Genomic DNA, 15,118 nt, shown 5'->3' with positions numbered 1-15,118 from the left:
CCTATGTGGATGATGTTCTGATCAAGAGCTCAACTGTGGAGGAACACATAGCAGAAATCCACTATGTTCCTACCCAGTTGCAGAAACCCAGAGAAAAACTGTACTTCCAGGAGGCACAGTGATGTAAGACCTGAGTGAACTTTTTAGGGCACAAGACCACCCCTGAGGGTCTTAATGCCCAGGCAAGAAGGTGGAAGCTTTCATGAAATTAAAAGACCCTACTACTCTGTGAGACTTAAGAAGCCTTCTTGGACTCACTAATTGAAGTTGGTAGTTCATTGAAGACGAGGCAGAGGGCACTTGACCCATGGTACATTTATTAAAGGCTGGAGTCAAGTGGAAGTGGGGTCCGGAACAAGCCAAGGCAGTTAAACAACTGAAAAGAAGCCTTTCCCAGGCTCCTTGTTTGGCATACCCCACAAAGAACAAGCTGTTCTTCCTGGAGGCGTGGTTCTCAGATACTTGCCTAACAGCAGTGTTGTATCAAAAGCATGACAAGGTTAACAAAGTCATCTCATACGCAAGCAAGTCTTTGTCCTCTATGGAGCAAAAATTCAATGATTGCAAAAAGGCACTCCTGACAATGGTGTGGGTGTTAAAAGATTACAGCCCATTCATCCAGGAGGAGCACATCATTGTCTAGATTCCCCTCCAACCCTTGCAATATCTCCAAAGTGACAGAATACAGGCAGGGAGTGTTAGTAATTCCAGAATTACTTCCTGTATTCTGTCCTTGAAAGGCTTTCCTGTGGAGACCAAAACAAGAAGAGTCCTCTAGCACAAGGGTTGGTAGACTTGCATGATTGTGCTCAAGAAAACTGTCTGGAGGGCGAAGGTCTAATGACCAAAAACAACATGGAGGTGTACTTAGCTTCCCCACATAATGTCTATGAATAAGACAAGTGTCTGGGGATACCCACAGTTTATGTGGATGGGTGCTCTTACCATGTTGATAACAACAGGGAAAAAGAACTAGTGGCTGGCATCAGGAACGCCTGGGTGAATGATACCCCAGAACCTTCTGCTGGTTACAAAATAGGACCTCAAAGTAGTCAGGTTGCAGAGTTGATGGCCATTCATCAAGCCATCCTCACTGCAGTGCACTACGAACTCAATTAACTGGTCATAACCACTTACTCTGATTATGTCAGGAATGGGTATGTGGAGCACATGATTAACTAGAATAATCGAGGAATGCTTTGTGCCAACAATAAGCCCTTAAAGCATGCCAAACTTATCCAGTCAATTGAGGATCTGGTGACCTTCAATTAGATGACCATCTATTGGAAGAAGATAGGAGGTAATTCCAAAATAGACTGGGAATTACCTGGCTGGCCAGCTGGCTAAAACCAGAGCCCTGCAGGGGGATTTCATAGAAATGGAATCCCTGCTAGAGGAAATCAAAGTTGCTGCTGTCACCAGCTCACAAACACATCTGACTAGTGAACTCTTGACATCCCAGTGGAGTAAGGATACCCCAGATTTTATCACTGCACAGAAAGAGGACCCGATCATTGGAAAATTCTATCAACACATTGAAGATCCTGTGAGTTTTCCTCTAACAGAGTCGGATTTTACTAGTAAAGAGGATCTCGAGGTGTTGATGAAGTTTTCCAAGATGCTCTGCATCCAAGACGGTTTGTTGGTAAGGAGAGTCCTATCTGGCTATGACCAGTTGGTGGTACCTACCTCATTCCGAAGCATGATGTTGAACCACGGCCATGACGCAGCACTACCGGTCATAAAGGGTTTAACACAACATTAATAATCTTGTGCGAGGTTCCCTAATAGCCACACATGGGCCAGGACTTTGACATTTACATAAAGGGGTGTCTTCTGCGTGCTCATTTTCAACCTAGTTCCCTCACACACAGAGCTCCCCTACAAAAAAAGGTAAATGACACTGCCTTGGTCAGATTTAGAAGTCGATTTAATCGGACTAGTGATTCGCTCCTCTAGAGGAAACAAGTACATTTTGACTGTGACATGCTTGTTCACATAGTGGGTAGAATGTCTTCTAGCCCTGAAGTTGCACTAATGATCAACCACAACTTCTCTTGTTACGGCCTCCCGTAAAAGATTGAGTCGGATCGAGGAAGTCATTTTACCAGTGAGGTGTTAGCGAAGATGTTGGAGTTTCTAGGGATTAAAAGAGAACTCCACATTGAGAGATACAACAAGACAATTGTGAGTATCTTAAAGAAGTTTGTGGGAGACTCTCGACCCAGTTGGGACATCCCATTACCGCTTGCCCTGATGGCTATTGGGTCTGCACCACCTTCTGCCACAAAGATGTCTCAATTTGAGCTTATGACCTGACGAAACATGGTGGTATCTCAGCATCTGTTCTGTAGAACTCAGAAGCAATGTGTCCACTACTCATGAGTAGATTGAATATTTAAGGAAGCACCTCCAGCATGCTTTTGCTTATGTTCAGCACAGTCTAGAAAAATTGGCTGAAGCAATGAAGACATATTATGATATAAGGATCACCAGGAAAGAGTATGAAGTAGGGGACATAGTTTACCTTTACAATCTTCAAAGGAATCAGACAGAGGAGCGTATGTTTCTCCTGTCTTGGTGGAGTGCCTCTGAAATTGTAGATGAAACATCACCTGTTCCCTACAAGATCTGCATCTCAAAAGGAGAACAGACAGAAGAAAAATGGGTCCATATCATTCAGTTGAAAATCTCTCATCCCAGACAGACTTTATGGCAGATTGAGGAGCCAAATGAAAGTCGAGCAGAGGAACCATCTGAGGAATGAAAAGGAAGAATTAAAAAAATCAGATGAAAACTAAGATGATGTCTTGCACTATGATTGTATACTGTTTTTGTTAATTCTGTGTAAAGATTTCAGGGAAATACGCTGTGTAAAAAGTACTGAACCTTTCTTTTCTTTCTATAGCTAGATAATTAACTTCATTCACTTCCAGCCATGAGTCAAGAAGGGAGTCTGGGGAGGACCCCAGGGACCCGGAAAGAAGGAAGAAAGGGGGTGCTGTGCTACACACCCAACCCAAAGACGAAAGGGGAGGCCAGAGTGCCCACACAGAAATTAAGGACATTTAGCCGAACTGGCTCCAACAGAAAGAAAAATATAAGAAAAATAAAGTAAACTTCGGATGAAAACCCCACTCTGCCCTGCTCATCCCCACAAACAAACCAACAGAACTGAATGGCCCACTGGGAAAATGACTGTCCAGCATTGAAAAACTGAAAATGAGCCTATTTAGGCAGACTCTGTGGGTGTCTTTCTGCAGTTGAAATCCAGAGAAAGCTAAAACAAAAATGTAATCCGAGTGCAGATTGCTAAAGTACAGCACATTGCTGCCTGATACATATGCAGCATTTTTCACTGAAACTGTCACCGATCAACATGTGGTGCACTGTGACAATTCAGGTCCACTTTACAGCATAAAACCTGCTATCTTTTTTGAAGATAATTAAAAGTGTATTTTGTTAATGAATAAAAAGCCCTGCACTTTTAACTGTCATCTTTAAAAAAAAACAATGCTGTGTGAAAACAAAGAAGAAATCCATTTATTCAAAAGCAAAGTGAACCCTGATCAGTAAAACACACCAGACGACAAATAATAAAGGCTGACATTAGAAAATGCAATATGTGAGTTCCTTACAACCAAGAAAAATCAGTGGGTCTATGGGCAGAATTTGCAATTGCCTTCCCCCACTGCAAGCCTGGTTCATGCATCCCAACTATTTACAACTGCAATAAAATGTGGCCTGCCTGAATGGTGTTTAAAGCAAACTTTCTCCCAGGCCTGCTGTCTCTGAAGGCTCGGCTTGGTGCAGGACAAATGGCCTTAGCCAGTGAATGAATGGAATGTGGGGAGGGGCTACAATCAAGGGAAGCTGAAAGCTTTTAAAAAATACAAGAAAATAGTAGGTTTAGATCGAAATGATGGTCCACTACAGATAACAGGGCAGGATGCAAGATGGCAGCAGGGCCTCGTAACATCACAAGGCCGGCCTAACTCATTATCTGCCGTGGGAGAGCCTCCCAAGTATTTACGACCGGCAGACTACTAACTTCAAACAACAAAGAGGCTAATAAAAACACAGTCCAGGAAGCTCTGGTTACATGCTGTCCAGGAATGGCAAATGGCCTGGAGGAAGGGGAGCTCATATTTGCATAACATGAAGATTTCCCATTAGTTTAAAATGACTATCACATTTGATGTCGTTTCTCAGCAACCACAAGTCGTATTGTAATTATGTATATGTCATTTTTTAGATAATTTCAAGGCGATGTGTTGAAATAAAATATGTCTACCTGCGACTTTGGGAAATGTAATTGCTAGCTAAAATGTGTTTCTGGCTGATCTGAACATGTCCTGAATTTCAGAGATGGCCTTCTTGTGGAAGGTAAAATTAGGTATGTGGTGGGTAAATTGCATGTGCATAACTATTATGTGTGTTGTTAAAATGTCAGTAATTCACCAGATGCCCGTGCAACATGGTGTGGGCCCGGTTGTCGTTGTATTTAATGCCCCATGATTAGCTGAATCAGAATATACATACATTCTGGCAGTTACTAGTAAAGCACAACGTTTTGCCATATAGCTACTTTTTGCCGCAAGCAGCATCGGCTGCCCTCCATTAGGAAAAGTCTTTGTTGTCTTCCGGGCCGGACAAAACACTGACCCTCATTAGTTCAGTGCACACACACCACGTAGCTTCTACGAGCCACGTAGTGAGTGTGTGCTGCACCAATGGAGGGCCAGCAAGCACTACGGCTGGCGTGGTCAGTAAGGTTTGATGGCAGAAGGTATTTCAGCCTTGCCATGCCAGCCGTAGTACCAGACCTCGCCAGCGTTCCAGCTAGCCTGCCTTCCAGCACGTCCGGTAAGTACAGATTGTTTTGGGGGGAGTGTCAGGTCTTTGTCCTGCTTTTATGTAGAGATACTGGTGTGGGGTGTGTCGGGTCTGCCTGAATGTGTTTGTGTGCAAGTGCAGTGTATGTTAAGATGAGGAGGGGGTGTGTGTGTCGGGTCTGCCTGAATGTTTTTGTGTGCAAGTGCAGTGTATGTTGAGATGCTGGGGGTTGGGGGGGGTGTCGGGTCTGCCTGAATGTTTGTTGTTGTGTGCATGATCAGAGTATATTGAGATGCGGGGGTGGGGTGAGCGTCGGGTCTGCCTGAATGTTTGTGTTGTTGTGTGCACGTTCAGTGTATGTTGAGATGCTGGTGTGGGGTGTGTGTCAGGTCTCCCTGAAGGTGTTTGTGTGAAAGTGCAGTGTATGTTGAGATGCAGAGGGGTGTGTGTGTGTGTGTCGGGTGTGTGTGTCGGGTCTGCCTTAATGTGTTTGTGTGCAAGTGCAGTGTATGTTGAGATGCTGGGAGTACGAGGGGGGGTGTCGGGTCTGCCTGAATGTTTGCTTCTGTGTGCAAGTTCAGTGTATGTTGTGATGCAGGGGTGGGGTTGAGCGTCGGGTCTGCCTGAATGTTTGTTGTTGTGTGCACGTTCAGTGTATGTTGAGATGCGGGGGGGGGGGGCAAGGTGGCGTCGGGTCTGCCTGAATGTTTGTTGTTGTGTGCACGTTCAGTGTATGTTGAGATGCGGGGGTGGGGTTGAGCGTCGGGTCTGCCTGAATGTTTGTTGTTGTGTGCACGTTCAGTGTATGTTGAGATGCGGGGGGAAAGGGGGTGTCGAGTCTGCCTGAATGTTTGTTGTTGTGTGCACGTTCAGTGTATCTTGAGATGCGGGGGTGCGGGGTCCGGGTCTGTATGGGTGCATGCTTTTGAGTTTGTTTGGTGAGTTGGGGTGGGGGGTTCGGGTCTGTATGGGTGCATGGTGTATGCTTTTGAGTTTGTGTGCTGAGTTGTGGGCTTGGGTTTATATGGGTGCATGGTGTATGCTTGTGAGTTTTTATGGTGAGTTGGGGGGTGGGGGTCTGTATGGGTGCATGGTGTATGCTTGTTAGTCTGTATGCAGGGGTGGGGGTCGGGATGGGGGGTTGGGGTCTGTATGGGTGCATAGTGTATTGGTGTATGCATGTGAGTTTGTGTGTTGAGTTCGGGGTGGGGGGTTTGGGTCTGCTTGGTTGCATGGTGTATGGTTGTGAGTTTGTGTGCTGAGTTTGTGTGCTGAGTTGGGGGTTGGGGGCTCAGGTCTGTATGGGTGCATGGTGTATGCTTGTGAGTTTGTGTGCTGAGTTGGGGGACTCAGTTTTGTATGGGTGCATAATGTATGCTTGCGAGTTTCTATGCTGAGTTGGGGGTGGGGGTTTCAGGTCTGTATGGGTACATGTTGTATGCTTGTTAGTCTGTATGCGGGGGTGGGGGGTTGGGGTCTGTATGAGTATGTATGCATGGTGCATGCTTGGTGGCATGGGGCATAGTGTTTGTTTGGAGGGGGTGGGGCCATGGGGCACAGTGTTTGGCTGGGGGGGTGGGTGACATGGGGCATAGTGTTTGGTTGAGGGGTGGGAGCCATGGGGCATAGTGTTTGGTTGAGGGGTGGGGGCCATGGGGCATAGTGTTTGGCTGGGGGTGTGGGTCATGGGGCATAGTGTTTGCTTGAGGGGTGGGTGTCATGGGGCATAGTGTTTGCTTGAGGGTTGGGTGTCATGGGGCATAGTCTTTGGTTGGGGAGTGGGGGCCATGGGGCATAGTCTTTGGTTGAGGGGTGTGTGCCATGGGGCGTAGTGTTTGGTTGAGAGTTGGGGGCCATGGGTCATAGGGTTTGATTGGGGGTTGGGGGCCATGGGCATAGTGTCGCACTTCAAGAGTGAACTCAATAATAAAGGTAAAACAGGCACAGTTAGGAGATGCACATCCTTTGCTTTTTGTGGAGACCTGACTCAAAGGAGGCCATACTCCTCTTGGGCAACCGAAAAAGCAAAGTATAGCAGTCCAAAATAACGGACGGTCAAATCAAGGGTCAATAAAATATTATTTATTTCTATTTAGTTATTGCATATCGTCTGTTTAATTAAATTATATATATTTTGTATAATAATTTCTATTTAGTTATTGCATATCGTCTGTTTAATTAAATTATATATATTTTGTATAATAATGGAAAATGTGTAGTACAAAATGTAAGTTTGAAATACAAATAAAAATCGTTACACCTCAAAAATGTATTCTTTTTCCATGTGTTTAATAAAAACTGGGGGTTGAAAAAGCCTCCCGCCACGCCACACCCACTGCGCCTACCGCCCCACCACATTTACTTTTCGGCCCACTATAGCCATCATGTAAGGTACTTTCGGCCCTCTGTCAAAATCAGTTATGCACCCCTGCTTTACACAATGGAGACACCCCCGAATAAGGTTTACCCTTTTTTTCATTAGACAATGCTACCTCGGGTTCAATGCTCTTCAGCTCCAGAAGTGGGACCAGAGAGAGGCTCTGGGAGATGTTGTATACCCCAGGCAGATCGTCAGCATGACGTGGACTGCGTTTTGGAATACATTTACACTGTGCAGTGGCTTTACACTGCACAGTGTAAATGTATTCCAAATCACATGCTCGTGTGCATTCAGCTCGAGCAATGCGCTTCTAGGCATCGGTCCCCATGGCGACCAGGGGACAGGTTTGCACAATCTTCAAAGTGTAACACAACGGGAAAACTCCTGTGCCCGGGCCACAGAAACTCACCTCATGCTGCATTGTTCACGCTCATGATTGGCAGGTGCAGTTGCATACCAGGATAGACACACAGTGACAAGCACACACAGAAAGCAATGATGGCAGACCACAGTTAACCCGGCCTTCAATAGCAGGCATACAACACAGATTGCCCAGAGCATCCACTGTACAAGTGGAGAAGAGACCCCGGTGCATCGCCATTGGTGGGCACTTTTAACCAGGTGGTGCTATTCTACCAGGTATTCTGAAATGCAGCACTGGAGAGGGACACTCTGGAGTTAGATTAGATGCTGCAAAAGAGCGTTCAAGCACCATCCTGGGTGCTGGTGAGGGACATCCAGGCACGATATTGTGTGCCGCCATGGGGTTGAGCTCTATGTAAGGAAGGGGTCTTCAAACTGTGGGGCGGGAGAGGGCCAGAGGGGGCCCAAGGCTCTTCCAAAAGGGAGTACGGTGACTGCTTTTAATAGAAAAGGTAAGCAGATATGGAATCTGGGGGGGTGGGGCAGAAACAAAATACTTTCTCAAGGGGGGTGGCAACAACATTTCTACTCAAGGGGTGACTACGCATAAAAAAAGTTTGAATACCACTGAAAGAAGGTGATAGTGATGAGGATTCGGGGACAGCACTGTATGTGGCAGGGGGAGGAGAGAGAGAGAATCAAGGTCCCACATCAGCAACACACAGAACATCCCCACCCCCATTGCCTTTCTGCCCATACCTTCAGAGCCCGTATTCAATTGGAAACAATTGATGAAAGGACCTGGGCATTGCCTAAATGCAGCCTGTGTAACAAACTACAGCAACAACTGAAGGAAATCCTTATTGAAGCAATTTTTGGTGGTGGGGGAGCAGGAGACATTTGAACACTTGAAGCACTTTTTGGTGGTGGAGGAGCAGGAGATATTTGAACACTTGAAGCACTTTTCGGTGGTGGAGGAGCATTAGATATTTGAACACTTGAAGCACTTTTAGGTGTTGGAGGAGCATTAGATATTTGAACACTTGAAGCACTTTTAGGTGGTGGAGGAGCATTAGATATTTGAACACTTGAAGCACTTTTTGGTGGCGGAGGAGCAGGAGATATTTGAACACTTGAAGCACTTTTAGGTGGTGGAGGAGCAGGAGATATTTCAACACTTAAAGGACTTCTTGGTGGTGGAGGAGCAGGAGATATTTGAACTCTTGAAGCACTTTTAGGTGGTGGAGGAGCATTAGATATTTGAACACTTGAAGCACTTTTAGGTGTTGGAGGAGCATTAGATATGTGAACACTTGAAGCACTTTTAGGTGGTGGAGGAGCAGGAGATATTTGAACGCTTGAAGCACTTTTTGGTGGCGGAGGAGCAGGAGATATTTGAACACTTGAAGCACTTTTAGGTGGTGGAGGAGCAGGAGATATTTGAACACTTAAAGGACTTCTTGGTGGTGGAGGAGCAGGAGATATTTGAACTCTTGAAGCACTTTTTGGTGGTGGAGGAGCAGGAGATATTTGAACACTTGAAGCACTTTTTGGTGGCTGAGGAGCAGGAGATATTTGAACACTTAAAGGACTTCTTGGTGGTGGAGGAGCAGGAGATATTTGAACTCTTGAAGCACTTTTTGGTGGTGGAGGAGCAGGAGATATTTGTACTCTTGAAGCACTTTTTGGTGGTGGAGGAGCAGGAGATATTTGAACACTTGCAGGCCTTGCTCAGGCTGGTTCTCGAAATTATTTCAGAACGAGGGTGCAAGAAAGAGGGTAAGGGTTTAAAAACACACTACAACTTCATGGAGGTTGGCAGCAACCAGCAACGTTGGTGCAGTGCTCGACTGCTCTCTTCCCACATGGTTCATCTTGCAATGCAAAGATGGAAAGTTAAGAGCAGAGCTGTGGCACACGGGCCTCCCAAACCTTGAAGATATTTGATTGGTGACAAAGATGGTAGACCACACATTCCGCGTTGTGTTGATCTGCAGGAGAACGATAAGGCAAACAATCCAAGCAGTGCGGATGTCTTCCAAACTCAGCAAAAGAGCAGACACAAGCAAGAAGAGTAACCCCATTGAGTTCCCCAGTCAAGGAAAGACTGAGAAGTATGTGAGGAAGAAACACTGCACATGCAATACTATGTACCACCTGGAAAACAGCAGAGACTACCCAGGCAGTCAGAATGTCATGGCAAAAATGTGTCCGTAAGGGTGTTGAGGGGTAGGTCGTATTAACATGTTGGAATACCTCAGATTGGATGTGAAGGAAGTGGTAATAGCTGTGGAGTGGTCTGATGCAGATCGGTAGGAAGAGAGCCTGTGGGCTGGTGTCTACTTAATGAGCAAAGGGGTCACAATGATGATCCACTAGTTGAGCTAAATACACTTTTTTGCCATGAAAAGTATTTGAAGTCACATTCAAGGATAAACTTCGAAATGCGATTGATATCTACCCTGTGGCATACAGTGGGGAATCCTGTGACTTCATTGAGTGGTTTTGTGTTAAGGTGGCCTTCAAATGAAGAAAGGTAGAGTCAAAGTCTATGCCTCGAATAAAGAATAAATTCCCCCACTGAGCAGTGCACAAAAGAAATATCTAAAAATGAATCTTTACCCAAATGCTGAAGAGGTCATCTTGTTTTTTGCGCCTGGGAGAGGTGCACGCGATGTCTTCAGGCATAATGGATAAAATGCCTTTAAGGATGCAGCTACAGAATCGGGCTAAGAAAGGATGCTGCACCGGTTGTCCATACAGTGGAGTCATTGCCGTGAGACGGTAAGGGAAGGAAGACATGGAAAATGTGTAGATGATGGATTCATTGAAAGGGCAAAGGCATCAGAATGGGTTTCTGCCTTGTAGTTGAACGTTAAGACTGTGCGAATGTTAAGGTACTTAAAAGGTATGTTAGATCAAACAGGCATCCACCGGCAAACATAGGTGAAGCACTGGTATTTGTTACAATGTGCCACCAAGCCACGTGGTTGTTCCTCTACTCCTCTGGTGGTGCATGCTACTGCTCTGATCATATGAGCTTCGGCAAGCTCCTGCTAGCCCATTTTCCTGGGGTATGAGCAATAATGCACTGTTCTGGTCACTAGCTGCTCAGCCACGTCCCACCTGTTCCTCAGCCTCCTGCTGTCCCCTTTCTTGGCCCACAGCTTCTCTTCTCCCATCCCAGGGGTGCTGCACACCATGTCATCTTCTTTGATCTCCTGTGTTGGGTGGCATCGGTCCCCTGTGGCAGCCCACACATGCGTCCACTGGCCAGAACAGTGGGTGCCCATTCCAACATGGCGTAGATGTGTACAGACAGCTCCATCCTAAATGATGGGCGAGACTTCCAGCATTTAGGGTCTATTGCCCGCGATGTACTGACATTAAGGGAGGCAAACATTCTGCATAAGATGCACCCCAAAAAAAACAGAACCCAGATACCTTAGTTAAAACACAGCCATTCTAAAAAAAACATAATTTTTCTTCTGACTGAATGCAAAATTGATATTCACTTTCCAACTGGGAAACACTCATGGCACAGCTGGGCAAATACCCCCAAAATGGAAATAACATACTATTATAACAAAATGAAATGATATTGCGCGATGTGCGGACCTTCTCGAGATAAATATAACCAGGTGCAAATTTGCTCAACAACTTGCATCAACTTGTATCTTTAATGAAGAGATGGTCCTGCAGATTCCTGTGAGGACGTATCCAATGCCTTATAGACATGTATTTGGCAAATAGGCCGAATTATAACTCAGAAAGCACAAGGCCCATAGCTCCCCATTCATGAAGAAGCTGCACGTCCATTGGGCTCATTGTGTAGTTGCTTCTACTGCCATAGGAAATATGGAAGCCAACAGAGGACAATATCCAAAAGCAATTCACCTCAGGCCTTAAGAGCTTAGCCAAAGCAGCTGCATGGATTCTTTCTGAACTGCCCCGTGAAGTTTGCCATCTTCAGTTCAATTTCTTGCATCAGTTATACCTTCCCCTCAATCACTGGTAACAACACTCTGCCCGCTGAAGGTTCCTGTGTTCTTCATCATGTTCCTGTGTTCTTCATCATGTCAAGTAGACTCTCAGCCATCATTGCTAATACTCTTGACAGTTTGTTTTGAAGAGTTGTCAAAGGGGCCTTATGTGGGTTGGGGCAAGCCGAACATGGCCATGACAGGGTTAACAAGCTGCCCTCAATCAGAAGCTCTGCCAGGGCACCTGGCCTGATTTCCTCTGCTAAAAGTCAATGAAAAGATGACAAGTGACCAGTAGATGTCACTATCACCCATGTTTACAATCATATCATCAGTTACAGTCATTTGGAGTTAAGATTATTTCCTTTGTAATATTCTGAAGGGGAAACATAATATAGATAATACTTTGTTTTATTTTTGCAACATTTTATTGTGCTGAAGTCTTGTCAATCGAGTGTTTCAATAAAATTAGGTGATGCAAAATAATCATTCAAAAGAACTGAGGGTTTAGAACATGCATTGGCCTGTTTTGATTAAGTAATTTTTTCATATGTTTTAGTCAATGTTTTGACAGCTTATTAAATATAGTATTTTTAGCACACCTTTTTATGATCGATTGTAATACCTTTCATTCTCAGTGCAAACATTTTAACAGGTGTGTTAGGCCACTCCTTTAGTTACATAATCCCCACATTATATAAAGGTCCTTGTGATCGTTAGGATGAAGCCGTAATTGTTTAGGCCCCACCCCTAAATATTATTTTGATACTCATTATGCCCAACGTCAATAACTTCACGCTGTGGGTAGCAGTGATTGGGCTGCAGGTGCTGAACGATGCCAGGGTGGAACATGAGGCCACCCTGAAGATCCTTGATACATTTTCCTACCCTGCGAGGCTAATTCTACCCCTCATTTTCCTCAAAGTAATTAAAATCTATACAGTGATCTAAGTGGGGTCATCTTCGGGGAAATGAAAGGAGTGAAAACTTAATGTTGTCTTCCTCCGCACAACATGGTACACAAGCAGCCGTGTGACTAATCAGAGTGGAAGTGCGCTTAGGTACAACGTGAGCCATATTCTTCGTCTTCCTACATATCACTTTGGGGGATGTGAAGCACTTGGCATATCTTGCCTTTCTTGTATGAATGTATCACCTCTGCCGCGTAAGAGTCTCTCGAGGGACCATACTAAAGCCAAAACAAGTCTGCAAGGGACTTGGCCATAGACCTTCTACTCCTCTTACACAGTGCCCCATCTGCCTTAGACACCTCATCTCTAATGTGACCCCTAAAATCTGCCTGATGCAGAGGCCACTGACTGTGGGATCTTGAGTACCTCTTAGAATGAACTCTTGGGTTACGGTGCATGGTGTGACATCAGTCTGAAATGAAGGCATGGTGCACCAAGGCAATAAGATTGCCTCTGAGCCCACTTTATGTGCAGAGTTTATTATATATCTAAAAGCCATCACATGACAATACTCCACTTACATCACAAATAAAACATCTATCCAAGGGGGCCCTTGCTGCACTCAAGGACAGGAACTTACTAAGCTAAAAGTGTTGTGCAAAGTGCCTTCCTTCTGACTGTCTCAGATCTCCCCCCGGATCTCCCTTGGCGTCTCCGTCAGACTCTCAGCTCTCTAATCAGTTTCAGAGAACAATGTAAGAGTCTTCTCTTTAAGCACCATATCTTCTCCTTGCGGACACACGGAAACTCAGTGATTGCTCTCCCACTCAAAAAAATAGACAACTATTGTGACTTGTCCCTCAGCGAAGGTCTAAAGACACTGGGACTCATTACGAGTTTGGCAGTACTTCAGCAGTGAATCTAGCGTAATACCACCAAAGAGAAAAACTGTTACCACCACTTGGTCCCATGAGTATACCACCGGATTACACGTGGTGGTAGGAGGCGTACGTCTCAATTTCTTTGGGAATCCATCGGACTCCATTGGGGAATCTGGGCGGAATTATCACTGGCGGAATTACAGATTTGCATGAAAAGTGGAGGATTTACTGGCAGCATCAAACTGGGTGGTAATTGTGCCAAACGTGTAATTTGGCGGTGCGGGCAAAATGGCGTTAAGGGAATTAACACCACTTTTTTCCTGCCCCAACAACCTTGTAATGAAGCCCAGAATGCATTTCTATAAACGAGGTGTCCTCACGCCTCTCCCACTGTCTTGTAACAATCTCCGAAATGTCCCCCCAGAAGCATCTTCCTCCTACTTCGCAACATCATGAGGGTCACCCACATATACACGAACTTCTACCCTCACCCCAGATGTGCACAGAACTCTTCCTTGCTTTCTGTCTTGCTGTAGATCTTTGATGTCTAACTTTGTGAAGGTAAGCAAAAGAAGCAGCAGTCACAGGGAGAGTGCTGCGTTGATGCATAGTGACCCTCCCCCACCCCACCCCTCTGCAATTCCGTCCTTCGAAGAAAGAAAAAACCTGCACCCTTTGGGAGGGCGGGGCGCCGCCATATGCACTGGGAATGCATCACCTTTGCTTTTTAGGCTAGAGATTAAAATAGTTTGATTGTTTCTTTGTCCAAAACAACCAGCACAATTCGTTCTTGATATTTATAGTGTGGCCTTGTGATTGCACTTTCAATTAGATGTTTTTCTTTGCAATGTGTGTTATCGGTGTTTAGTAAAAACAAAATAATTAGACGACTGGAGAAACGGACAAATGGGCAGCGTGGTAATGAATTTATTATCTTTGCAGCTGAAAGCGAACTTACTTTGTTACAATTTCTAGTTCTTGTTGCTTTGAAGTCTTGCGTTGTCACTAATAATAAATTAACCTCTATGTGCTTTAGACAGATCTGAGATTCTTATTTAAATGCGCTCTAATAAATAAGAAAACAGAATGACTACATTCCTATAGACATCTATATGAAGACATGGAAGAATTCTGGACCGAGAAATAAACTGCATGCATGTGAAATAAAAGGGTACATTGTTGCAAGTGTGGGAATCCACACAAGGGAAACTTCCTTCCCAGGAGATATCTGGCTTGGGAGAAATAAGGGGAGACAGACAAATATATCCTAGGAAATGCGATTGCTGCTGCCGCAACATCCCAGGCTGCTGGACCCACCACAGGAAAAAGTGCAATGCAGTGTTGAATGCTTTTTCAACACCTTTCAGCCTGGCTCAGTCCCGGTGAGTAGTAACATTCGTGCAAAGCATGAGCGTTTCTGTAGTTTGTTTTACATTTGCTCCCAGGTTAGAGCTTTGGAAATGTGAAAAGATCCATTGGCAATGACATCAGTACTGTGGCTGTTGAATACATCTGAATACGCATGCAAGGGCTGGGTGCGAGTACCTTGCCAGTACTCCCCTCTCCAGTCCACAAGACCCCTTCTTGAGTCCAGGGATGTGTGCGGGGAAGATGTGTTAGCCAAATCCAACGATCCCTTTGCTTCCTTCAGCTTCTACATATTATCTGGGTCTCCGTTTTGGTTTTAGCAGCAAAGCCCTCTCCTCCCCACCTGACATCATTCTTCAGAGCAAGTAAGCACCCGCGACTAGCAGGCATGCATAT

At 45.2% G+C, this 15,118-nt stretch overlaps 1 protein-coding gene across 1 annotated transcript in view; it reads right to left on the bottom strand.

Moving 5' to 3' along the window:
• Window positions 1-8,353: 8,353 nt before the first annotated feature.
• LOC138561841 (uncharacterized) overlaps window positions 8,354-15,118 on the bottom strand; it is a 39,190-nt gene continuing 32,425 nt past the window's right edge. The window contains exon 2 of the mRNA XM_069642767.1: window positions 8,354-9,136. Coding sequence (XP_069498868.1) covers window positions 8,354-9,136 — 783 coding nt within the window. The remainder of the gene's footprint in view (window positions 9,137-15,118) is intronic.

The sequence above is a fragment of the Ambystoma mexicanum genome, chromosome 1q (assembly GCF_040938575.1).
Source record: "Ambystoma mexicanum isolate Mex_15411 chromosome 1q, UKY_AmexF1_1, whole genome shotgun sequence".
NCBI lineage: Eukaryota > Metazoa > Chordata > Amphibia > Caudata > Ambystomatidae > Ambystoma > Ambystoma mexicanum.
This window is presented reverse-complemented; position numbering and strand designations above follow the sequence as displayed.